This window comes from Podarcis melisellensis, assembly GCF_964234715.1.
Source record: "Podarcis melisellensis genome assembly, chromosome: 13".
Classification (NCBI taxonomy): Eukaryota; Metazoa; Chordata; class Lepidosauria; order Squamata; family Lacertidae; genus Podarcis; species Podarcis melisellensis.
The window spans coordinates 43414716-43439295 of record NC_138545.1 but is presented as its reverse complement, the minus strand read 5'-3'; the positions used below and the strand labels follow the sequence as shown (position 1 = coordinate 43439295).

General features: G+C 43.2%; 1 protein-coding gene across 1 annotated transcript in view; it reads right to left on the bottom strand.

Moving 5' to 3' along the window:
• The window catches only part of LOC309354156 (zinc finger matrin-type protein 1-like), a 28755-nt gene extending 5122 nt beyond the window's left edge, over window positions 1–23633 (bottom strand). Inside the window, exons 1-5 of the mRNA XM_081884114.1 lie at window positions 23476–23633; window positions 12050–12156; window positions 8964–9068; window positions 7736–7904; window positions 5793–6059 (exon numbers count right to left, since the gene is read on the bottom strand). Of these exons, the coding sequence (XP_081740240.1) occupies window positions 5793–6059; window positions 7736–7904; window positions 8964–9068; window positions 12050–12156; window positions 23476–23593 (766 nt within the window). The 5' untranslated portion in view covers window positions 23594–23633. The remainder of the gene's footprint in view (window positions 1–5792; window positions 6060–7735; window positions 7905–8963; window positions 9069–12049; window positions 12157–23475) is intronic.
• Between the last annotated feature and the right edge of the window lie 947 nt (window positions 23634–24580).

Here is a 24580-nt window from a genome sequence, read left to right as displayed (position 1 = left end):
GGTGCCTTAGCAGCACTCTGTGTTTAAAGACAGGGACTATGAGACTGTGTTTAAAGTTTGTTTAAAGTTTGCTGAAAGATGGTGAGATTGTGAAAGGACTGCCATATTGAATGAGTTAAAGGGGACCTGCCTTCTTCATCCCCAACCGGATACGTTCTTGAGCTTCAGAGACAGCTGTGATTCTCTTGATTCTTCGGGATTTAAAGAGACATACACCCCGGGATGCAAAGTTAAAGAATACGTTTTCACAAGACCTTGCTCATGAGCTTGAGAACCCCCGGAATCTGGAAGTGTTTCTGGAGGTTCAGGTGTTTACTACATTTAATCATAAGACTCTGAGGATTCAAATACGTGTCTGAATTTAGGTACAGTTAAAACTGTATTATTAATATCTGATTTTAATTAAGGGTCAATTTTCGTGCTGTACCAATTTAGTCAATTTTGGAATCCTGTTGTAATATCTGAGAGACGTTAACCTTGTTAACCTTGTTACCTCTATATCTTACCCACATAGTATATTACATTATACAGTATACTAGGAAGAACTAAACTTAAATATACAAATGCCGAATGGTTCTAAGAAGGGGGTGGCAACACCAGCGGAAAGGAGGCCTTCAAGACAAGAAGAGGGGAAGGAGGCAAGAGAAATTAGAGATTATGATAGCTTGATGGCCGAAATAAGAAAGGAATTTAAAAATAATGAACAGTATATTGAGAGAAAATTGATGGAGGTACAAGATACTCTAGACAAAAAATTGGAGGAAGTGGTAGGGGAACTGAAAGGGAAAGTTAAGGATCTCTCGGTAAAAGCTAAGGTTTTGGAGGATTCTGTGAAAAGGGTTCAAAAGGACACGAAAGACAGTAGGAAAGAGATGGACAGGATTAGACTAGAAGTTAAAGAAATAGGAGCAACACAGGAAGAGTTGTTGGACAACATGGCTATGACGCAGTTGCGACAAAATCAATCTAACCTAAAACTTAGAGGAATACCAGAGGATTTAAATGAGAATATTAGAGCTAAAGTGGTGAAAAGGCTGGCAATATGGCTAGATAGAAAAGAAGAAGAGATAAACCATTGCTTGGTAAACATATTTCGAATAAGAACAAAATCGGCCAAGGCCAGAGGGAAAAAATTGCCAGGAGATGTAATAGCCATGTTTAACTCATTGGAGATAAGAAACGAAATTTTGAAACAGAACTATGTCAAAAGGTTATATATTGAAGAAAACCCAATTATTATTTACAAAGAGATTCCTTCGAGATTTCTTCGAAGGAGATACCCATATAGAAAATTAACAAATCAACTGAAGAAAAATGGGATCTTGTATAGATGGGAGTTTCCGGAAGGTATTTCATTCTATTTCAAAGAAAAAAAGTTTAAACTGTCCACTATTTCAGAACTTCAAAAATTTGCAAGGAGATACGAGAAGGACCTGGGGAAAATGATGGGGGAGGAGGAGGTAGAGAACCAGCAAGGAGAAGAAAAGGGAGGGAGTGAAGAAGAAGAAAGAGAGGAGAGCTCAATAGGAGAAAGAGAAGAACTAGAGGAAGGAGACAAAGAACACTAAATCGTATATAGGTTTAATAAGTTAATTAAATAGTATACAACAGATGGCATTAAAAATACTAAACTGGAATGTGAATGGATTGAACAATAAAAATAAAAGGAATCAGATTACACACATATTACTGAAAAAGAACTGTGACTTAATATGTCTCCAAGAGACGCACATAATAAATAAGCATAAGAGATTACTAAGCAATAAGAGATTGGGAATAGATTTTGTGACATCAGATAGAGTGAAGAAAAGAGGGGTGGTAATATACATAAAGGAAAAATATGATCCACAATTATTATACAAAGATGACCAAGGGAGAGTAGTCATTGTTCAAATGGTGTTTCAGGGAGAAAAAATAATTGTGGTGGGAATATATGCTCCAAATGATAAAAAATCAGCCTTTTATTTGGAATTAGGAGACAAATTGATGGAATGGACGGACCAAAAAATGATATTGATGGGTGACTTTAATGGGGTGGTGTCCCCAAACCTAGATAAGTCAACAAAAAAACATGAGAAGAAGGAAGGTAAATTACCGAGATCCTTCTTTGATATGGTAAATAATCTGGGACTGATTGATGCGTGGAGACTTAAAAACCCCACTACAAAACAATATACTTTCTTCTCAAACCCAAATCAGAGTTGGGGGAGAATAGACAGCATTTGGATTTCGAAGGAACTAACTCAAAATCTAACTAAATCGGAAATTCTCCCAAGAACTATATCTGATCATAATGCGGTCTCCATTGAGCTAAAAGGTAGGGATATCCGAATGGTTAGATGGAGAATGAATGAATTTTTATTTAATGATCAGAAGATCATAAATAAGGCAATAGAGACAATAGAAGACTATTTTAAATGGAATCTAAATGGGGAAACTGCTATAGAGACTGTGTGGGATGCAGGAAAGGCAGTTATGAGGGGCTTCTTAATACAGAAAAATAGTCAAGTAAGAAAAGAAAAAGAGACAAAGAAGGAACAGATCCTAACACAGATTATGGAAAATGAAAGAAAGTTGACTATCAACCCCAATGAGGAGATCGCAAAACAGAATATAAAGATATTACAAACTAAATTTTCTACAATAATTGACCAAGAGGTAGAATGGAAAATTAAAATGATGAATCAGAGAACGTTTGAGTCAGCAAATAAGATAGGAAAATACCTGGCGTGGCAAATAAGAGAAAGAAGAAAACAAAATACGATTAGTAGGATAAGGGAAGGAGAAAGGATTGTGGAAGAGCCAAAAGAGATAAGAAAGATATTTCAAAAATATTACAAGGATTTATATAAAAGAGGAAAGGAAACAAAGCAAGAAATAGACCACTTTTTGCAAATGCATCACCTAAAACAAATTTCAAAAGAAGAAAATGAGATATTAGACCAGACAATTACTCAAGAGGAGATAAAAAAGGCTATTAAAAGGATGAAAAGTGGGAAAGTCCCAGGGCCAGATGGCCTTTCGGCCAAATACTATAAAACACTAAGTAACCAAATATCCCCAGTGCTAGGAGAAGTGATGAATAATATATTAAAGGAAGGAAGGATCCCGAACACCTGGAAGGAAGCATATATTACCTTGATTCCTAAAAAAGATGCAGATACCCTGGAAGTGAAAAACTATAGGCCAATTTCATTATTAAATAATGATTATAAACTATTCACAGACATAATGGCAGAAAGACTAAAAAAGGTTTTGAACAACAAAATACATAAAGATCAAACGGGTTTCCTTCCAGGGAGGCAATTAAGGGAAAATGTAAGGAATCTGATAGATATTATTGAGTATTTGGATATGAGTATAGACAGACAAGCGGCCTTGGTATTTATAGACGCTGAAAAGGCGTTTGATAACATCTCATGGGAGTTCTTGAAGAAAAGTCTGGAAACGATGGGAATGGGAGAGAAATTTAGAAGAGGGATAGAAGCAATATATAAGGAACAGAAGGCAAAATTGGTAATAAACAACACCACAACAGAATATTTTGGTATATATAAAGGAACTAGACAGGGTTGCCCCCTGTCTCCTTTACTGTTTATAACGGTACTAGAAATACTGAATGAGAGACTGAGGGGGGCAACAGAAATAAAAGGAGTGCAGGTAGGAAAGAGGGAATATAAAATCAAGGCCTTTGCAGATGACATCGTACTAACTTTAGAAGACCCAAAAAAGAGTGTAAAAGAAGCTTTACTAAAGATTGACGAATTTGGAGCCGTGGCAGGACTTAAGATAAATAAAAACAAAACCAAAATGTTGGTTAAAAATTTAACAAAGGAAGAAATAATAGATTTAGAGAGAAGGACGGAAATTGCAGTAGCTAAGAAAGTGAAGTATCTCGGGATATGGGTCACAGCTAAGAACATAAATTTATACAAGGATAATTATGATGTCACCTGGAGGAGTATAAAGAAAGATATGGAATTTTGGGGGAGGATGAAACTCTCCTTTTTGGGGAGGATAGCTGTTGTCAAAATGAATATTCTGCCTAGAATGCTATTTCTATTCCAGACCATCCCCATACTTAAAGATCTAAAACAATGCAAAGAGTGGCAGAGAGTCTTGGCAAAGTATATCTGGCAGGGGAAAAGGCCACGGATAAAAATGAAAATTTTGATAGATAAAAAAGAAAGAGGGGGCTTTTCTCTCCCGGATCTAAGTCTATACTATGAAGCAGCCTGCATACTTTGGTTAAAGGATTGGATAAAACTGGAGAATAGAGATCTACTGGATTTAGAAGGCTTTAATAATTGGTACGGATGGCATTCGTACCTTTGGTATGGGAAAGTGAAGGTCCACAAGAGCTTTCTAAATCATATTTTTAGAGGACCTTTATACAAATCATGGGAAAGGAATAAAAATCTCCTTGAAAAAAAGACCCCATGGTGGATCTCACCAATTGAGGCTTTAACGGTGAAGAAAACAAACATGGAGGAAAAAAACGCCACCTATGAAGAAATGTTAAGAAAAACAGACCAAGGGCCAAGACTTAGACCTTATGAAGAGATAAAAAATCTATTCACTGGGTGGTTGCAATACCACCAGGTGAATGATTTGCTAAAAGAGGACAAGAAGTTGGGTTTTGATGACAAAAAATCAAAATTCAATGTAGAAGTAATAGAAGGTAAAAACAAAACCCTATCTAGAATCTATGACATACTTTTAGAGTGGTATACAAAGGACGAGGAGGTGAAGGAGGCAATGATTAAATGGGCAATTGACTTTGGTTATAACATCGATTTTGAAAGGTGGCTGGAAGTGTGGAATTGTAACATAAAGTTTACAGCATGTATGTCTCTGAGAGAAAATGTTTGGAAGATGCTATATAGGTGGTACCACACCCCTGTGAAGTTGGCCAAAATGTATAGACTAAAAGATAAGAAATGCTGGAAATGTGGGGAGGTGGAGGGTGACCTATATCATCTATGGTGGACATGCAAAAAGGTGAAAGGCTTTTGGGAATCGGTTTACAATGAGCTTAAAAGAATATTTAAATACACCTTTCCCAAAAGACCTGAAGCCTTTTTGCTGGGAATGACGGGTAAAGATATTAAGAAAGAAGATAGAACGATATTCCTCTATGCCACCACAGCAGCGAGAATTTTATTGGCACAATATTGGAAAGTGGAAACTATCCCCAATATAAATGATTGGCAAATTAAAATGATAAAATATGCTGAGCTTGATAAATTAACAGGTAAATTAAGAGACCACGATGAACAGAAATCTCTGAAAAATTGGAGTAAATACTGGAACTATATTGGAATAAATGCTTAATGTGATTGGCGGGGTCAGAACAAATACTACCAGCGTGTGAATTTAGGTCTATAGATTAAAAATCAAATACGTAATGGAAGCAGATATTCGATACTTACCAAAAGGATGGAAGGAAGTCCAGGAGGGGGTTTTTGTGTGTGTGTGTGTGTGTTTTGTTTTTGTCTTATCTTTTACTGTTTTGCGAAATAGCCAGATTAATCTATCTTTGTATAGTTAGAGAGAGGAAAAAGTTGGCTTGTATATCTTGACTCTGTTTTTTTTTGGTTATAATTTTTTCTTTTGTATTTGGATGTATGTTTGTTACGTGCATAACCTTAATAAAAATGTATTTGAAAAAAAAAAAAAATGCTGCAGCAACAGCCACGAAGTCCCACGAGTCTGCTGACCACACAGCTTGGTTCTGAGCCACGCTCAGCTGATAGAAAAATGGACGGCGTCTCCCTGTGTCACCTGCTTACCATTGGCCTGGGATTCCGCGGGAACGGCCTCAGATCCCATCTCGCTCAACAGCTTCTTGCGCGCTTCGTTCCTTTTGTGCTTCTTGCCCACGTAGTGTTGGTGGGCCATAAGCGGGTTGTTGAAGGGCGCCGAGCAAAGCTTGCAGAATTTATCCGGATCGTCTAGATCCAACGTGGTTTTACAGGACGGCGACGGGTCTTTCACATCAGTGTCCTGCGAGGCGTTTTCAACTGATGGCTCCGGCAGAGATGGAACCGCAGAGGGACCTGGGAAATAAGTGGAAGGAAGGAAGGTCACCTCTCCCACCAAAGCAGCCAGAGAAGACACAGTAATGGCCCTGTAAGTCTTTTGGTTACACTAAGAATATATTCCTTGCAGCTCTTATGTATCAAGAAGGAACGCCCGACGTACAAATACCGTATTTTTCGCTCCATAAGACGCGCCTTACCATAAGACGCACATAGTTTTTAGATGGGGAAAGCAAGAAAAAAAACATTCTGCGCAGAGCATGTAAGCGGCTCTCGCTTTTCTTGCTTTAAACCCTTCCGTCCCTCCTCCTGCTTCGCTGAGAAGCCAGCAGAGCAAGAGCGATAGCTGCACAGTGCCTCTTCTGCTGGCTTCCCAGCAAAAAATGAGGGACGAAAGGGAGCCCTTACAAGGGAGCGCGGAGCAGAGTTTAGCAGCGGCTCTTGCTGGCTTTTCTGGGAGGTGGGGGAAGGGACAGAGGGCAGCCTTTAAAGAGCATGTGGCTCCCGCAACAGCCTCCCGCCTGCATTCGCTCCATAGGATGCACACCCATTTCCCCTTACCTTTTAGGAGGAAAAAAGTGTGTCTTATGGAGCGAAAAATACGGTATGCCTCATCCCCTGTGCATCTATCTCTCTGGATGACAAATGCACTTGGTGGTGAGCTGCTATAGCTATAGCCTCCTGCAAGCGGCTGGTTGGCAGGCCCAAGTCAATACTTTCTCCCTTCCCTTTCCTGCACTGTGCGGAAAGACTAGGGGACAGGCAGAAGTGAACAAGGGAGCAAAGAAGAAGGGAAATTTTGCTTTCCTTCTTCCTGTCAGGGACTGGACTGAGGAGGAATGGTGGAGACCACCCCTCCTGCACTTCCCAGAGAAGCAGGAGACAGTATAGATTTAGAACAGTGGTTTGCAGAACGTCACAGTTCAGAGGCTGCAGAGGGGAGAATATGGGAAATGTTGGGAGAGGAGTAGGAGGGAGAAGAAGAACCAGGGGAGAGACAGCTGACAGACTCAGTGTCTTTGGAAAGCATGCCAGATCCCACCCCACCCTCTCCCAGTTCCCGGCGAGCATTGAAAATAGGAGAGCAAAAAGCTCAGATCAGCCGGTGCAGAAGAAGAAGAGGAGGAGGAGGAGTTTGGATTTGATAATCCGCTTTATCACTACCCGAAGGAGTCTCAAAGCAGCTAACATTCTCCTTTCTCTTCCTCCCCCACAACAAACACTCTGTGAGATGAGTGGGGCTGAGACTTCAAAGAAGTGTGACTAGCCCAAGGTCACCCAGCAGCTGCATGTGGAGGAGCGGAGACGCGAACCTGGTTCCCCAGATTATGAGACTACCGCTCTTAACCACTACACCACACTGGCTCTGCAAGGATGAGGTATGATAGGAGAGACAGAGGGTGTGGGACTTTACTCAGAGCAACGCCATCAGTGGAATGGAGAGGCACTTCTCAAAGCCTCTCTCTGGGAATATTGAATAAAGGACTTGGTAAGAACTCTTCTTGTTATCTACTTCTTGGCTGCCCACAGTGGGAGGAACTGGATACTCTGAAACCTGGCAGTTCCTTGGATTCACCTGAAATGTTGCACCACTTTGCCCTGACACAGGACAGAGTGGCCGGGGCAACCCAGCCAGATGGTTGGGGTATAACTAAAAAAATTATTATTATTATTTAAAACCACTGGGTCTTCACCAGGTTCTGGCTGAGCGTTCTGCACAGGCTGTTGTGCCTGATCTTCCGACAGCCGTTTCAGCTTCTTGGTGTGAATCTTTCCCAGGTAGTGTGACTGAGCAACTATTGGGGACGTGAAGACCATGTTGCAAAGCCTGCAGTAGGTGTTTTCGTCCACATTTGGGTCCATCTGAAATCAAAGCACAAAGACATTTAATCCACCAGTTCTAAACCGACGGGAAATTTCTGAGAGGAGAATGAGTGGGACAGAGAAAGGGAAAGGGAAAAGGAGAAAAACTGGCGTTTATGGTGCAAACAACAACAACAAGAACAACAGGGTTTACGATGCAGTTTAGGATTAAAAACATATTCCAGGTCTGAAAAGGTTTTGGTCTTAATCGGCAACTAGCCATATAGAGCAGGGTAGAAAAGAAGATCTAACTCCAGGCTGGATCCTGAACTCCCCCACCCGGCTGGGCCATTCTGATAGGTGGCTAGGGACACCCACTTGCCAATCACCTGATTCCACCATGACGTCAGGTGAGCAACAAACTCCCTTTGGGTGGCAGGTGCCACCCTGGGCAAGGATTATTTGCACTGCAAAGCTCCCTGCAATTCAAGCTTTTGATTCAAAGGAATAATCGGGAATGCACTTTCTAGGTATGCTCTTGATTCTTTCTTTGCACCAAAAACATTGGCACTTCCTGAATTTGGTAAAAAGGTAAAGGTAAAGGGATCCCTGACCATTAGGTCCAGTCGTGACCGACTCTGGGGTTGTGGCGCTCATCTCGCTTTACTGGCCGAGGGAGCCGGTGTACAGCTTCCGGGTCATGTGGCCAGCATGACTAAGCCGCTTCTGGCGAAACCAGAGCAGCACACGGAAACGCCGTTTACCTTCCTGCCAGAGCGGTACCTATTTATCTACTTGCTTTTGAACTGCTAGGTTGGCAGGAGCAGGGACCAAGCAATAGGAGCTCACCCTGTTGCGGGGATTTGAGCCGCCGACCTTCTGATCTAGGCTCTGTGGTTTAACCCACAGCGCCACCTGCGTCCCTCTTGAATTTGGTACCTTTGCCTTTTTGCCATGCACGGCATGCTCCTGGCTCTTCTTCACTTTAACCACAGCTTGAAATTTCCCATTTCTGATGGCGACAGGGACAGGAAAGGTGGCCAAAGTCTTCCCCAAAACTGGCTGCCGGCCCAGTCTCTGATGCCTGCCAGGTTTATGCTGAGGATGAGATAACATTACCTGGAAATTCACATACTGTAACTTCTGTTTGCTGGGCTCCTGCCCATCCTTCTGTTCACTATGCATCTGTAAATAAAGCCGGACTTTCTGAGCGTGTCTTTTGCCCTGGAAAACAGAAGGACTGGTTTTATATCAGGATGCACCTTGGGATTCTCTTTTGAGATACAATGAGTAAGGCCTGGAATATACGGTACCTTTGAAAAAAACTTGGGGAATTGCAATGTTTAGAGAATTCCTTAGCTATATGAATAACAAGAAGAATAAAATCCCTCTTGCATGCCAACATAATATGGACTTGTTAAGTACGATGGAAAAGTCCCATACCAGTGACTGTGATGATAAGAAGGGGTTAGGATCGGAACTATGATATTAGGAGAAAACGCAGGAACAAAAGTAAATGATTTTCTCTGGAGCAGCCAGAACATGGGAAGTCCCATTAAATTATTTAATTCAGAATATATACAGTGGTACCTTGGGTTACATACGCTTCAGGTTACAGACTCTGCTAACCCAGAAATATTACCTCAGGTTAAGAACTTTGCTTCAGGATTCAGAAATCATGTAGCAGCAGTGCGGTGGGAGTGGGAGGCCCCATTAGCTAAAGTGGTGCTTCAGGTTAAGAACAGTTTCAGGTTAAGAACGGACCTCTGGAACGAATTAAGTTCTTAACCTGAGGTACCACTGTAATTGGCCTTTTTATTTTTTATGTGATGTAGCATGATTTGATTTGTTATTAATTGCAATGTTGTTAATGAAAAATCAATAAACTTTTTTTTTTTAAAAAAGAGAGAATTCCTTAGCTGTGAGAGAATATTGTCCCCATTTCACAACAGCAGCAATTGCTTGCCAGCTTCAAGTGCTTGCGGTTAGCTCTAAAGCATTAAATAGCTTGACCCCAGATACTTACGAGACTGTCTCCTCCTCTGCCAGCCTGACCACTACCTAAGCTCTGCTAGAGAGTTTCTTCTTCGCATTGCAATAGTGGCCAAGGCATGGCTGGCTGGGATCCAGGATGGCTCACAACTCTCCTTACAGAAGCTATTCCGTATGAGGCCCATCAGAATGAATGGGAGCCACGGAAGAGCTCTTTGGCGGCCTAGCACAGCTCCCGCACCTTTCTTGTCTTGTTTGGTGCAGGGCTTCCCCAGGCAATGTGTCTGCAGAGGCTCAAGTGTCCAGGCAGGACAAGGAGAAGGGAGAGAAGGAAGCATGGCAACACATGTTCAGAGGCTACTTGTCTCAGAACGTCCGCAGCAGCTGATGCTAAAATGCTCAGGGGAAAACTTTAACAAGCTGGCTTAGAGAAGAGATTACCGTATTTTTCGCTCCATAAGATGCACCAGACCACAAGACTCACCTAGTTTTTGGAGGAGGAAAACAAAACAAAAAAAATGAATCTCAGATGCCAGAACAGCAAGAGGGATCGCTGCGCAGAGAAAGCAGCAATCCCTCTTGCTGTTCTGGCTTCTGGGATAGCTGCGCAGCCTGCATTCGCTTCACAAGGCGCACACACATTTCCCCTAACTTTTTAGGAGGGAAAAAGTGAGTCTTATAGAGCAGAAAATACGGTAAATCAAAGTGGCGCGGGATAAAGAAAAATGGACCCCATGCCTTTAATATGTTGGTTTCACTGACCAAAACAATGTTATTAGCAATGAAACAAGGCTAATATTTTACAGTGGTACCTCGGGTTACAGACACTTCAGGTTACAGACTCCGCTAACCCAGAGATAGTGCTCCAGGTTAAGCACTTTGCTTCAGGATGAGAACAAAAATCGTGCTCCAGCGGTGCGGCAGCAACAGGAGGCCCCATTAGCTAAAGTGGTGCTTCAGGTTAAGAACAGTTTCAGGTTAAGAACAGACCTCTGGAACGAATTAAGTACTTAACCTGAGGTACCACTGTACTTGGGTTGGGGTGTGTGTCTTAGGAAAATTCATAACTGTGGCCCTATAATTAACATGTGTTCAGGACTAGGAGAAGCGACTGTATTGCAGGACAGCATGAATATGCATCTTACATGGGATAATATCGTTATGGCTGTCAGGCGACGATGTAACCTGTTACTTGATCTTTTACCAATGGGTCGAGATATTTCTTCAAACGGCACAGATGGCTAGAACAGGTTTCTTCAATGAACTATTTTGGCTGGTGATTACAAGGTCACGGAGATTCTTAAGACTTACCAGCAAGGGTGAAGTAGGGAGTTTGTGGGCATGACTTGGATTGCAACCCACAAAGACAGGTCTGAGGTTTTGAAGGCTTTGAGGAGACAAAGGGACGCAGGTGGCACTGTGGGTTAAACCACAGAGCCTAGGACTTGCCGATCAGGTCGGCGGTTCAAATCCCCGCAACGGAGTGAGCTCCCGTTGCTTGGTCCCTGCTCCTGCCAACCTAGCAGATCGAAAGCACATCAAAGTGCAAGTAGATAAATAGGTACCGCTCCGGCAGGAAGGTAAATGGCATTTCCGTGCGCTGCTCTGGTTCGCCAGAAGCGGCTTAGTCATACTGGCCACATGACCCGGAAGCTGTACGCCAGCTCCTTTGGCCAATAGAGTGAGATGAGCGCCGCAACCCCAGAGTCGGCCACGACTGGACCTAATGGTCAGGGGTCCCTTTACCTTTTTTTAGCTTGAGGAGACAGCCCCCCCATTATGCTGCCTATTTTGGGAGAAAACCCCTTAGTTTTACTCTATCATCTATCTATCTATCTATCTATCTATCTATCTATCTATCTATCTATCTATCAATCATCTATCTATATCTATCTATTTTTTTGTTGTTTGTTTGTAAGTTGCTTTGGGCTGCCCTGGGCAAGATAAAAGCGACTAACAAATTTAATAAACAAATCATATAAATGAACTGTTTCAAAGTGCAACACTCTATGTCCGGGTGTCTGCCTACTCAATTTAAGTATTTATAAACAGACAGATATTCTTAAAATGCTACAATTCTCTAGTGGACTCTCCTCCCAAGGAAACTGAGCCTGTACTGGCAAACACTGAAATGTCCTTTGCTAGGAGTTAAGGGGTGTGTGTGTGTGTGTGTGCTGGAAACACAACGGACATATTCCGCTCCAAAAGCTTACCTCATAGTGTGCAGCCCTTTGCGATTCAAACTGCAGTACAGCTCCACAAACTTTGCAGAAAGTGTCTGTGCACAGTTCTTTCCTTGTCACTTCATCCAAAGTATCGTCTAAATGAATGATTAAGGGTATAGAAGTCAATAAGCAGAGTAGTGATCTGATTGCCTTTAGCGTTTAGCAGAGACTAATTCAGCCCACAATTTTGATCTTGGAACTGAGAGACCTATTTCCCGAACACTTATCCTGATTTGTTTGCAGAGAAGTTAAGTCTTAGCAAGGAATTGTTACCCTTCACTTTTCTTCCTACAAAAAGTCTGGGTTGTTCTTTTGAGGGTGTGTGCACACGTGACAAATCCACTTTAACCAAATCTGTTGGTCTGCATGTTAATCCGACTGGCAAAACAAGTGTCCATCTCAAAGCAGCCCTAGTCTAATTCCTATAACATCAGGGCTGTAACGTCCAGTCTATTTTTTTGTTTTTCTCTGTTTCTACTTAATCCTCCAACCCCTGTTCTGCGTAGCATCTAGCTCAATTAAGAGATACACAGAACTCAAAGGTTTGGACACTGTATGGTGTGTCTTATTAAAGGTATTGCCCGGTTGTGGGTTTTGTAGGTTCTACTTTCCTTACAGGCCAGCACAGCCTCAGGGGTTAATAAAGGCAGGCAGCTGCAGAGAGGACAGACCTCATGCTACAAAACCCATCACTTTTGGCATTTAGGAAATTGTAATGAATTTTAAGTGGCCCTTGGGCATTGTGGACAAAGTTCAAGCACGGTAAGGATTCCTGCTTCTTGAAGACCATCTGAACTGGACCTTGGAGATATGTGGCAGATTTTGCGATACAGCCAACTCTTGTCCCAATGGAGGAGACTGAATTAAACCAGTTTCACTCACTACAGCTGCTAGGGGTGGGGAACAGGTGCTTCTTAGATATGTGAAAAGTGATGTAAAGAAGCCTGTACACTTACCTGCAATGTCTACATGTTAGGTGTTTGATGTGGAAAACACTGGTGTGCTACTGGTATTTCCCAAAGCAATCATAAGGGATTGCATACAACTAAAGAGTGGACCCAGCAAAGTTAATGGGTGGAGGTTTAGTCATAATACAGGTGGTGACCATTTTGTGCAGGGGTTCTGTTCCTGGTCCTCGGACCTCATGCATGTTGGCAAAGTGCATATAAGCAAGCATGCCCATTTTGCCTTCTTCTGGGTCCAAAAGGACCCATGTGTTGGCGACCGCGTGTCAATTGGGCATGCCTAAAATGGTCCCCGATTGTGTTGGCGAAAGGGAAAGGATTTGTTATCTGTATGGCAGTGGACTCCCTTCCACCTCGTACTATGAGAAGATCAGGCTATGATGTGTACGAAGCAGTCCATTTTCAAAGCACTGGGGAAAGGATGAAAAATTAAGGCACACGGGAAGACAGAATTAGTGGGGAATGTGGAGGAATGTTGGAAGAAAACTTGATTTCATGTTTGGACACTGAACCGTAGACACTAAGAGCTCAGCAGCCAGAATGAAGTCAAGATCGTGTGAAAATGGGGCACTATCAAGGCAATCTATTCGTGTTTTGGCAGGGTTTTCTGTTCTAACCATTCAGAAAATCCTAAGTCAGAAGATGCTGCTGATTAACAGAATGGCAGCTTCTAGCAGCCATCTTTGTGTTGCTTACCTCAACTCCTCTCCTGCATGCTGTACCACGCAGAACACTTTTATATAAAAAAAGAAAAACCCACAGCAAGTGGAGGAAGAGAATGAACATGGGAACCAGTGGGGGGAGCAGTGTGTTTATGTGGGTTTCTTTCCTTTTTTAAAAAAATAAATAAATTTTATTAGTATTTTCCACACAACAACAACAACATGAAAGATATCGAAAAATAACAATACACAACACACAAAAATCAACATTCTAAAATGAAAGCAACAACAAAAAAACCCAAACAAATCCATATCTTACAAGTTAATATTATAAACACTAAAACAACAAGACATTGACTTCCACCGATCCCACAGCACCTCCTTTATCTCTCATTGTGTCTTCCTGTTTTCTTTATCATCTCTATCCTAACATCTAGATATAAATCCCTCTTTCATATCCTTTCCCTTCACAAGATTATTCCATTCCCAGCCAGATTTCTGTCCTCAAACCTTGACTTTTGAGGTATTCATTTAGGCACTCCCATTCTTTTTTTACTTCACTTTTTGGGTTTTGTCTTATTATGTCTGTCAGTTTGGCTAATTCTAAGTATCTAAGTTTATGTGGGTTTCTGTGCACACGTGTCGAGGCAACATGTGACAATATCCAGCTGAAGCCCAAAATCCATTTACATGGATAAAGATTCAACGGGAGTCAATGGCTTTCTGTAAATGAACATAAATCAAAATTTAAGTTTCAAATTTAAAATAAAGTACCTGAATGTGAGGACTTGCTGGTAAAAACACGTTCTAAATCATTATCCAGAATATAGTTTTTCCCCCCAAGGTCGGCCAGGTATGAACGCTAGTAGCTGATCAACTCTACTTCTGCAAAGTCTATTCAGAAGTAAGCCCCACTAAATTTAAAATTATAGAACTGCAGTGTCGTCAGGGACCCTGAGGATTATCTAATCCAACCGCCTGCAATGCAGGAATCTTTTGTCAAGTGTAGGGCTTGAATCCCCAACCCTGAGATTGTCATGCTCTGTCAACTAAGCCTTCTCAGTCCAACCAAGTAGGTACTTATTCTGCAAGGTTACGTATGAACAACCAAACGCAGGGCAGAGTTGCAGCGTGGAACATTCAGGTGCCAATCTGCAAATGCACATTCACATCAGATTAATTAAAAACTTTTTGATCAGTTGACAAGCTGGCCCTAACTAATTGGGCACTTAGGAAGCAAAAACATTTCAATGAATTAAACAGGGATCATCATTCCACTTCCCTTCTCACACAAGAGGCACATGTGGTGACATGTGGTATGCTTTAAGATTACTGTATTATTTGTATGCAAATTTCCCATCCAAGTACTAACCAGGCCTGACCCTGCTTAGCTTCCGAGATCAGACGAGATTGGGCGTGTTCAGGGTAGTATGGCCGTAGACTATTTGTCTGCAAATTTATGCAGATTTTGTAAATACTCATGCCATGCTCCTGAGGCAATTGCCATGTTTAATTCTTCTAATTATTAAAACTTTAATTCAGCTTAGTATATTCGTTTTCACATCCACATTGGTCTGGTTTGAATACCATGGCAAACCATGGTTCTGGAATTATGAACAAGGTATGGGGATGCAGGTGGCGCTGCGGGTTAAACCACAGAGCCTAGGACTTGCCTATCAGAAGGTCGGCGGTTCGAATCCCCGCGACGGGGTGAGCTCCTATTGCTTGGTCCCTGCTCCTGCCAACCTAGCTGTTTGAAAGCACGTCAAAGTGCAAGTAGATAAATAGGTACCTCTGCGGCGGGAAGGTAAACCGCGTTTCCGTGCGCTGCTCTGGTTCGCCAGAAGTGGCTTAGTCATGCTGGCCACATGACCCAGAAGCTGCGCACCGGCTTCCTCGGCCAATAAAGCGAGATGAGCGCCGCAACCCCAGAGTCGGTCACGACTGGACCTAATGGTCAGGGGTCCCTTTACCTTTACCTATGGGGAGCTTTGGTCTCACGTGGCCCTGTTCCCCTTCCAAAGCAACTGCAAGATCAGAAACTTGCTTCCATTGATGATTAACCACATTTTTAACATTATGTCCGAACCCTAAATGTTCCTTATAAATGTACACTTACAGATAATCTGCTTCACTGAGCAGCTTTGACATTTAATAGATTTAAACTGGAGGTGGATGCACAGGCCCAAGCTTGCATCTGATGAATTTCGAAAATATCTGAGATCTTTTCGCCAACCAGTCCTCGCACCCCTTGTGTTACATGAAGCAGTGGAACCAAGATGGAAGGCTTGTGGGGTTCTGATTACTAGTTACAGGGAGGACTACTGCCCTCAGACTTATAGGCTTCTTGTAGGCAGGATACTGAACTTGAAGGGTCTTTGGTCTGATTCAGCAGGGCTCTCATTCTATACAATGCCCTGGTTGCTTTGAGTTAGCAGAGGATTACAAGACACCCTGCAATTGCAGGAGTCCTCACAAAAACTACGTCTCCTCAAACCCCCTAAACTTTGCACCCTACTGCTGTGTTACCTAGATTATGAAGACAATCTCAGGAAGCTCTCCCCCCTCAATCCTTCTTATGGCATGGCTGTTGCTTCTCCTGCTTTTTTAAGATTAAAAGCTAGAAATAATGTGTGTTTTGGGGGTCTGGGGAACAGCAGGTGCCAGGAAAACGAGCCCATAATTCTTCCGCAGCTCAGATTCTCATATAGGATGGAGAATTACATTCTACAGCTCCAAAAACTCATCTCTCATTTGTGGTGGCTATTTAAGAGCTTCCGAATTTAGTTTGCGAGCTTGGTTTGGAAAATCTTTGTCAACAACTCTAATGTAAGATCAAAAATGCTTTCCGTGCTTGGAGTGGATCCTGCTTTCGGCCATGTTGTTTCCCTTTTACAGTGGTACCTCAGGTTAAGTACTTAATTCGTTCCGGAGGTCCGTACTTAACCTGGAACTGTTCTTAACCTGAAGCACCACTTTAGCTAATGGGGCCTCCTGCTGCTGCCGCGCCGCCGGAGCATGATTTTTGTTCTCATCCTGAAGCAAAAGGTACTATTTCTGGGTTAGCGGAGTCTGTAACCTGAACGTATGTAGCCCGAGGTACCACTGTATTTGGGTTGCAATCCATTTCATTTTGCTTAGCTCCCGCTAGCTTTTGTCTAGTGTATGTTTCTTATGAATGTACCCCATGCGGTGAGAGCAGTTATTTACCACATTAAGGGGCCTTGCATTTTTTTTCCATACATGGGAAATGCCAGCTGTAGAAACACTGATGAAAAAGATTCACTGTATGAAATTGGTGCAAGAAAATAGTATTGGAGTGATTTTGCCATGACATAAGGCCTCAAATTCTTTCTCGTTCTGCTTCTATATACTCATGCCCCTCTAACATGAGTTCACAAAAAATTCCAGTCCAACGTGCTAGCCAGCCATTTATTGTTGGTCCTGAGTAGAGGCGGCAGGGTCTGCCTCCCACTTTTTGCCGCGCTTTGCGCAAGTTCAGCAGCACACTAGCACCACTGCTGCAATTTTCCTGGTGTCTAATGTGGAGTGAGAGAGTTATTTCACATTAGGCATTCCTGCATTCCATCTCATAATTTGAGCTTATGTTTACTGCTTGTCAAAGTGGCACAGTGGCATTTTGCTCAGGGCTTTGAGCCTATGAGTTGTCTCATACATTGCCACATATATAATTTGTGCACTGTAAGCATTTCAACTTGTTTTGAGCGGAGAATTGGTGGAGAGAGGAACTTGCGCAAGATAATGACTCCTCAACTCACTGTACAGGAAAATACATTTTCCTGCTTGAGAATGGGCTTAAACCCTGTGGAAGAGCACATATTTTCCATGAATAAGTTCCCGGGCTCAATCCATGCCACTCCAAGCTAAACAATCTGAGTTAGAAGGTCTGGGAGTCCCATTTGCTGGAGAAGCTTGGAGAGTCACCGCAGATCCAGTGGGGTGACAATTTGTGGTGTGTATCAACCTGGACTCCTGCCAAACTAGCAGTTCGAAAGCATGTCAAAGTGCAAGTAGATAAATAGGTACCGCTCCTGCGGGAAGGTAAACGGCATTTCCATGCGCTGCTCTGGTTTGCCAGAAGCGGCTTAGTCATGCTGGCCACATGACCCACAGTAGAAGTGCTTGTTGTGTCTCTCTCATTCTCTGCAATGCCAAATGGACCAACCCCCTCCCCCCCCAACCTTGCCCTGGGCTGCTCCATGCAACAAAGTAATCATAACAATAATAATGTATTTAATGCGAGAGAGGTATTTCCCCTACACTGGTATTGGGCAACTGGATAACTCTAGCCCTGTACATTATGCATTTACCCGGGAGTAAGTCTCAGTGAACTTAAAGGCATTTGCTTTTGAGTAGGAGCGCATGAGGTTTGCCCTGCATTTTGACCTGAGCAGGGCTTAATCCCAGGTCAGTGTGCACAGAGCTGCAGCCCTGTTCTACGGATTCAGCGCATACTTACTCGGGAGTAGGTCTCATTATGCTTGGGAGTCCTTACCCTTAAATATATTAATTGCCTGTATTAAATAGTATTACCTACAGTGGTACCTTGGGTTACAGACGCTTCAGGTAATATGGCCTCTTGCGGCGGTGGCAAGAGGCCATATTAGCTAAAGTGGTGCTTCAGTTTAAGAACAGTTTCAGGTTAAGAACGGACCTCCAGAACGAATTAAGTTCTTAACCCTAGGTACCACTGTATATTGTGAACACTTTAATTTGCGAGATGGAAATTTCATTCAGGGCGCAGCCCCTGGGTTCTATGTCAAAGTACTCTTGCGACCCACTTGGTCTGAGAGGTTGGAGCACCGTGGCCTATATGAAATATTGCAAGAGTAGTCATGCCACACCTCCACTCACTTTAGGCCAAGTTACATTACAGTGTGTGGTTGGGTGAAACTTTTCAAAACATTAAATTGCAGGTGTGGGAAGGGGCTACCAGGATTGGCTCACTGCCTCCAAAGCCTATTTGGCACACGTAAATCCGACCGGCACCAATGCAAGCTTCCCTCCCATGCCAAACAGGAAGAGGAAAGGGACTTTCATCAGGACTGCAGTGTACACCTTTGATGCATGAATGGGAGTCTATAGACATTTTATTCATTGGTTCATAAAAAAACGCATGAAGGATCCACACTGTACTCATCTTCAAGACATTTTACTCAATGTTCAGCCTCAGTGTACCTGCCTAAATGTTGATGCATATCCCCGACCCCAATTGGAAAATGAATGTATTTTCAGACGCAGATAACACCCTCATTATCCGTTTGAGATGAGCTATGAACATTCATCTACAAAGACCAATATGGGAGCGCAGATATTTCAAGAATCTCCAGCTTCGAATGGAAATGTATAAAGTGGTACCTCGGGTTACATACGCTTCAGGTTACAGACTCCGCTAACCCAGAAAGAGTACCTCAGGTTAAGAACTTTGCTTCAGGATGAGAACAGAAATCGTGCTGCGGCAGCGTGGTGGCAGCAGGAGGCCCCATTAGCTAAAGTGGTGCTTCAGGTTAAGAACAGTTTCAGGTTAAGAATGGACCTCTGGAATGAATTAAGTTTTTTAACCCAAGGTACCACTGTACTCGGATTAACCGTAAAGGCAAAACACAGAGGCTCAAGCACACTGGATCCTGATGATACCTAAGCAGGAAGACTTGTTCAAGGATAGCCAGTTTTGTGTTCTCTAGATGTCATGGACTCCAGCACCTAACCATATGTCAGGAGTGCTCTGATGGTGTTTCCTGCTTGGCAGGGGGTTGGACTCGATGGCCCTTGTGGTCTCTTCCAACTCTATGATTCTATGACCTATCAGTCTCAGGTCAGGAATAACATTCACAACATCTCATCACACTGGCTATCCCAGGACTAGCTCCATGTGCTCAAGGAAACATTAAGAATTTCTTCCCTACACAGCCAACAACTTTCACTGCATGGCAAACTGCAGGGAGTCTCAAAACCAGTTTGTAATACAGTGTGTATGTGAGATGGTTTAAAGGGGGAAAGCCAAAAATCCCTTGGTGCATGCAAACTCCCGGGGATGTTTAAAATTGCTCTCTGGAGCAAGTTACTTCATGAGAGAACTGCATTTGTTTAAATATGAATCTACTTGCAGCACAATCCTATGCATGCCGACTCAAAACCCCCAGAATTCAATGGGGTGTGCCTGTTGATAAGTGTGAATAGCATAAGCCTTGCTCATCACTTCTCATTCCTCTTTAGCAGGGGTCAGAAACCTTTTGCAGCCATAGGCCGGTCCACCATCCCACAAACCATGTGGAGGGCCGGACTATTTTTTTTTTGGGGGGGGGGAATGAACAAATTCCTATGCCCCACAAATAACCCAGAGATGCATTTTAAATAAAAGCACACATTCTACTAATGTAAAAACACGATGATTCCCGGACCGTCCGCGGGCCAGATTGAGAAGGCGATTGGGCCGCATCCGGCCCAATCGGCCCTTATGTTGCCTACCCCTGCTCTTTAGGTATGAGCTCAACTGAAGAAAGAGAAGAGATGGAAAGGAACAAGTGGCAACTTTTATTATAGTGACAAAATTCTACTGCCCTTGTCTCTGTATTTTCATTGTTTTAAATAATGAGAACGGAAGATAGAAATCAGAAAGAAAAAAACTAAAAACACATACCTAAAGGCCATAGTGAAATCTGCTGGGATATGAATAAGGATTTATGACCTCACAAGCTGTGACAATCTGAGTGAGATTTTAAATGTCTCAATGAAGCACACGCAAAGTCCAATCACTCAAAAGGAGAGGTACAAATTCTGACAATTATTTGGAATCTACACAAAACCTCTCTTGCCGTAAGTGGCATACATGTTTTCTGTAAGGCATCACACGTGTGATACAAATTAAGGTCCATCCATCTTTAAAGACCACATGAATAATGTAATGCCATAGATCAGCTGTTAAGGTGGCAGAGACATACCTCAGTGGCAGGGCATATGCCCTGCATGAATTTTTCCCCCAAAGTTAATTCCAACTTGGATAGCAGGACGGGATATCAGAACCACTCCAAGCCAAAGCAGATACCACAAGGCTTTGATGAACCAAGTGTCTGATGTAGTATGAAGCAACATTATACGAAGACATTGAGGGGAGGCTAATCAAATCTGCAGATGACACCAAACTGGGAGGGGAAGCCAATGCCACTGAAGACAGAATTGGAATTCAAAATGACCTGAACAGATTGGAAAACTGGGCCCAAACTAACAGAATGAATTTCAGTAGGGACAAATGTCAGGCTCAACACACAGGCAGGAAGAACCAGCTGCACAAATGTAAGATTGGGGACACCTGGGCTGCCGGTAGTACATGTGAAAAGGATCTAGGGGTCTTAGTAGACCAGAAGCCTAACATGAATCAACAGTGTAATGCAATAGAAAAAAAGAAAGAAAGGCTAATGCTATTCTTGGCTACATCGACAGAAGTCTAGTGTCCAAATCAAGGGAATTAATAGTACCACTCTTATCCTGCCTCGGTCAGACCGCACCTGGAATACTGTGTCCAGTTCTGGGTGCCATAATTTAAGAAGGATATTGACAAGCTGGAATGAGTGCAGAAGAGGGAGACCAAGATGATCAAGAGTCCAGAAACCAAGCCTCATGAGGAACAATTGAGGAAGTTAGCTATATTTAGCCTGGATAAGAGGAGACTGAGAGGAGATATGATAGCCATCTTCTAAATATCTAAAGGGCAGATGGAGCAAGCTTGTTTTCTCCTACATGGGAGGGCACGACATGAACCAATTTATTCAAGTTATAAGAAAGGAGATTCTGATTAAATATCAGGAAGAAGTTTCAGGTGGTAAGGGCTGCTCTCTAAGCAGAGGTTGGATGGCCATTTGCCATGGATGCTTTAGTTGAGATTCCTGCATTGCAAGGGGTTGGACTAGAGGACCCTCAGGATCCTTTTCAACTCTACAATTTTATGATTGTATATAGACCAAAAAATTTTTCTAACTCAAAGTGATGTGTTTTAAGATATTTTTCAAATGTTTGCTTTCTGAAGAGTTGGAGGTTTTTTTTAGTTGGGGTTTAAGCTTTCACTCACTGTTGCTGCATATTTTTCAGAGCCAGTAAAATGTTGTAGGGAGGAAATCTCTTGCCACTCATTCCTGGGAGGTGTTGCAAGTCTGATTCTCTATGAGGTGGTCTGCAAGTCTGGTTGTTAATGGATTTTTGGACAGTTTGCCTGCAATGTGCTTTGACTAGTGTAGCCACCCTGTGGTATGAAGCGAGCAAGTTTTGGCTGCACAAAGGATTCTTAAAACATGGTGGTCTGTGTGGTCAGTACTTATGGGGGGAAAGTTATATTTCCCCATCTTTTCCATGTGTGTTGTCCATGAAGCCCATTGTGCCATTAGACCCCTGCCACGCCACTGCATTCCTACAACATCACGATTGCTTGTTTTCAAACTGATGACTGCTGTTTGTCATTTATTATGGTGGGGTTTTTTTGCCCTAGAAGTCGCTTTCAGGTGCTTACCAGAACTGTGTGATACAAAGTCCAAACCAATAAATCCAACACAACGCCGCAGCAACTCTATATGCAAGAATGACACTAGAGCTGGCGCAGACCTTATTTTTTCCAAGTTCACCTAAGCAATTTACTACTTATCTGAGCAGATGATGTGCATGTGCAGCATAATATGACAGCAGTACACCTGAGCAGGACACACCTAACCCTTATTTTCCTTGTGTTCTCCCTTTAAAGTTTTTGTTTTGTTTGTAACACTACACCACTCACCAGGAGGCGGCACACCTATTGGGTTGGTTCCCTGTCAACGTACCCCCATCCTGCCGCCCTTTCAGCACCTGGCACTGTGCTGGTTTTTACTCTAATTCAGCATGAGACTCTTACTAATCTCGGGGGTCACGGGCTCGAACCCCACAATGGGCAAAAGATTCCTGCATGGCAGGTGGCTGGACTAAGATGATTCTCGCTGTCCCAACACTTCGATTCTATGAATGTTTGAAATAGAAACTGTGTATAAACTCTACCAGGGACGCGGGTGGCGCTGTGGGTTAAACCACAGAGCCTAGGACTTGCTGATCAGAAGGTTGGTGGTTCGAAACGCTGCGATGGGGTGAGCTCCCGTTGCTCGGTCCCTGCTCCTGCCAACCTAGCAGTTCAAAAGCACATCAAAGTGCAAGTAGATAAATAGGTACCACTCCGGCGGGAAGGTAAACGGCGTTTCCGTGCGCTGCTCTGGTTCGCCAGAAGCGGCTTAGTCATGCTGGCCACATGACCCAGAAGCTGTACGCCAGCTCCCTCAGCCAATAAAGCGAGATGAGGGCTGCAACCCCAGAGTCGACCACGACTGGACCTAATGGTCAGTGGTCCCTTTACCTTATAAACTCTAGTTTAATTGTGTGTGTGTTTTCAAGTATTCTCCCCCATTTTTAGTTTTTTTTTTTTTTAATAAGCCGCCTTGAGTCCCTGTCAGGGGCAAAAGGCAAGGTATAAATAAATAATAATAATAGTATTTTTCTAAATAATAGTATTTTTCTTAAAATAATAAGGTTCCTCTTCTAGCTGCTTCCTTTTTCCCAGAGACTCACCACACCATTATCAGCCACTTTTGCTCTCCCCCCCACTAAATCCTACAAAGCCCCCAATTTACCTGAAACACCCCCCCAGTCCCTGCCAGCTTCCTGTGCGTCACTTCCTCCTTCTCCCGCGCCCCTTCCTCTACCTAAGAGACGGGGTGGGAAGGGCCTTTCTCTGCCGGCCAGTCAGCTCACCACTCACCTGCTCTCTGGCCGCGGGGGGGTGGCGGCAGCGGGGGGGAGGGGGCGCCCCCTCCCCCCTCTGCCCTCTCCCGCCCCACAGCAGCAGTAGCAGCAGGTGCCGCCGCCGCCGCCGCCATGGCTGGGGAAGCGAGCCCCGCCCACCCTCGGCGGCAAAGCCCTCGCGGGGGGAAGCGGTGAAGAGATGGCAGCCGCGACCCGGAAGCAGAAAGCGGCAGCGTCGGAAGCCGGAACTTCACGTCCGCAGCAGGCGCCTCCTTTCGACCTTTCGAACGGTTTTTTTTTAAACTAGCTTAGCTCCGCCCCGCCAGCCCCGCGCTTTTCTGGTTGGCCTCCGAGGCCCTGTCAATCACTGCTGCGGTCCAATCAGGTGCTCTCTGTCCAATGGGATGTAAAAGCAGTCGGGATTGATTTGCAGTTGCGCTGAGGGGAGAGAGAGGGCGGGGTGCGCTAATGTATTTATTTATTATTATTTATAAAAATATATTTATAGTCGGCTGTATATTATAAAGATCTATCACAGCCAGCTTACAACTATATATATATATATAACATACAATGGAATAATTAAGAAGTTAAAAAAGAAAAATTTAAAAGCGGATAATAATTTTAAACATTTGAATTCCACCCAGTGTCTGTGCGCTATTGTACCAAAAGGTGGGCTTCTTTGTAAAATTCTAAAAAACCACCTGATTGCGTGAATGAAACACAAGATCTCTCTGGTGGTGTTATTTGTTAGTCGATTTACGTTGCCCAAAGAGTTACAACTGTTATAGGAATTCTAAGGTCTCAAATAGAGAAGAAATGTTGATAATTGCACAAAGTAAACACACATACATAAGTATATAAACCACATGTCCAAAAGAGTACAGGAGAGCAATCCAAAAGCCATCTTGCTCTCCTAAAGACTCAATATTTCTTCTGCCTCCTTAATCCCCCTTGCCTGATAGCAATCAGGGGAAATTCCTGAAGGGATTCCTCTCCTATATCTATGAGCCTCCTTGGTATTAATTGTCATTGTTTGCCCAGATACTCTGCATTGAGGGATCCTGATTGTCTTATCAAATGCAAATGTTTTGTGTAAACTGTGTCTGGAACTATGCAAA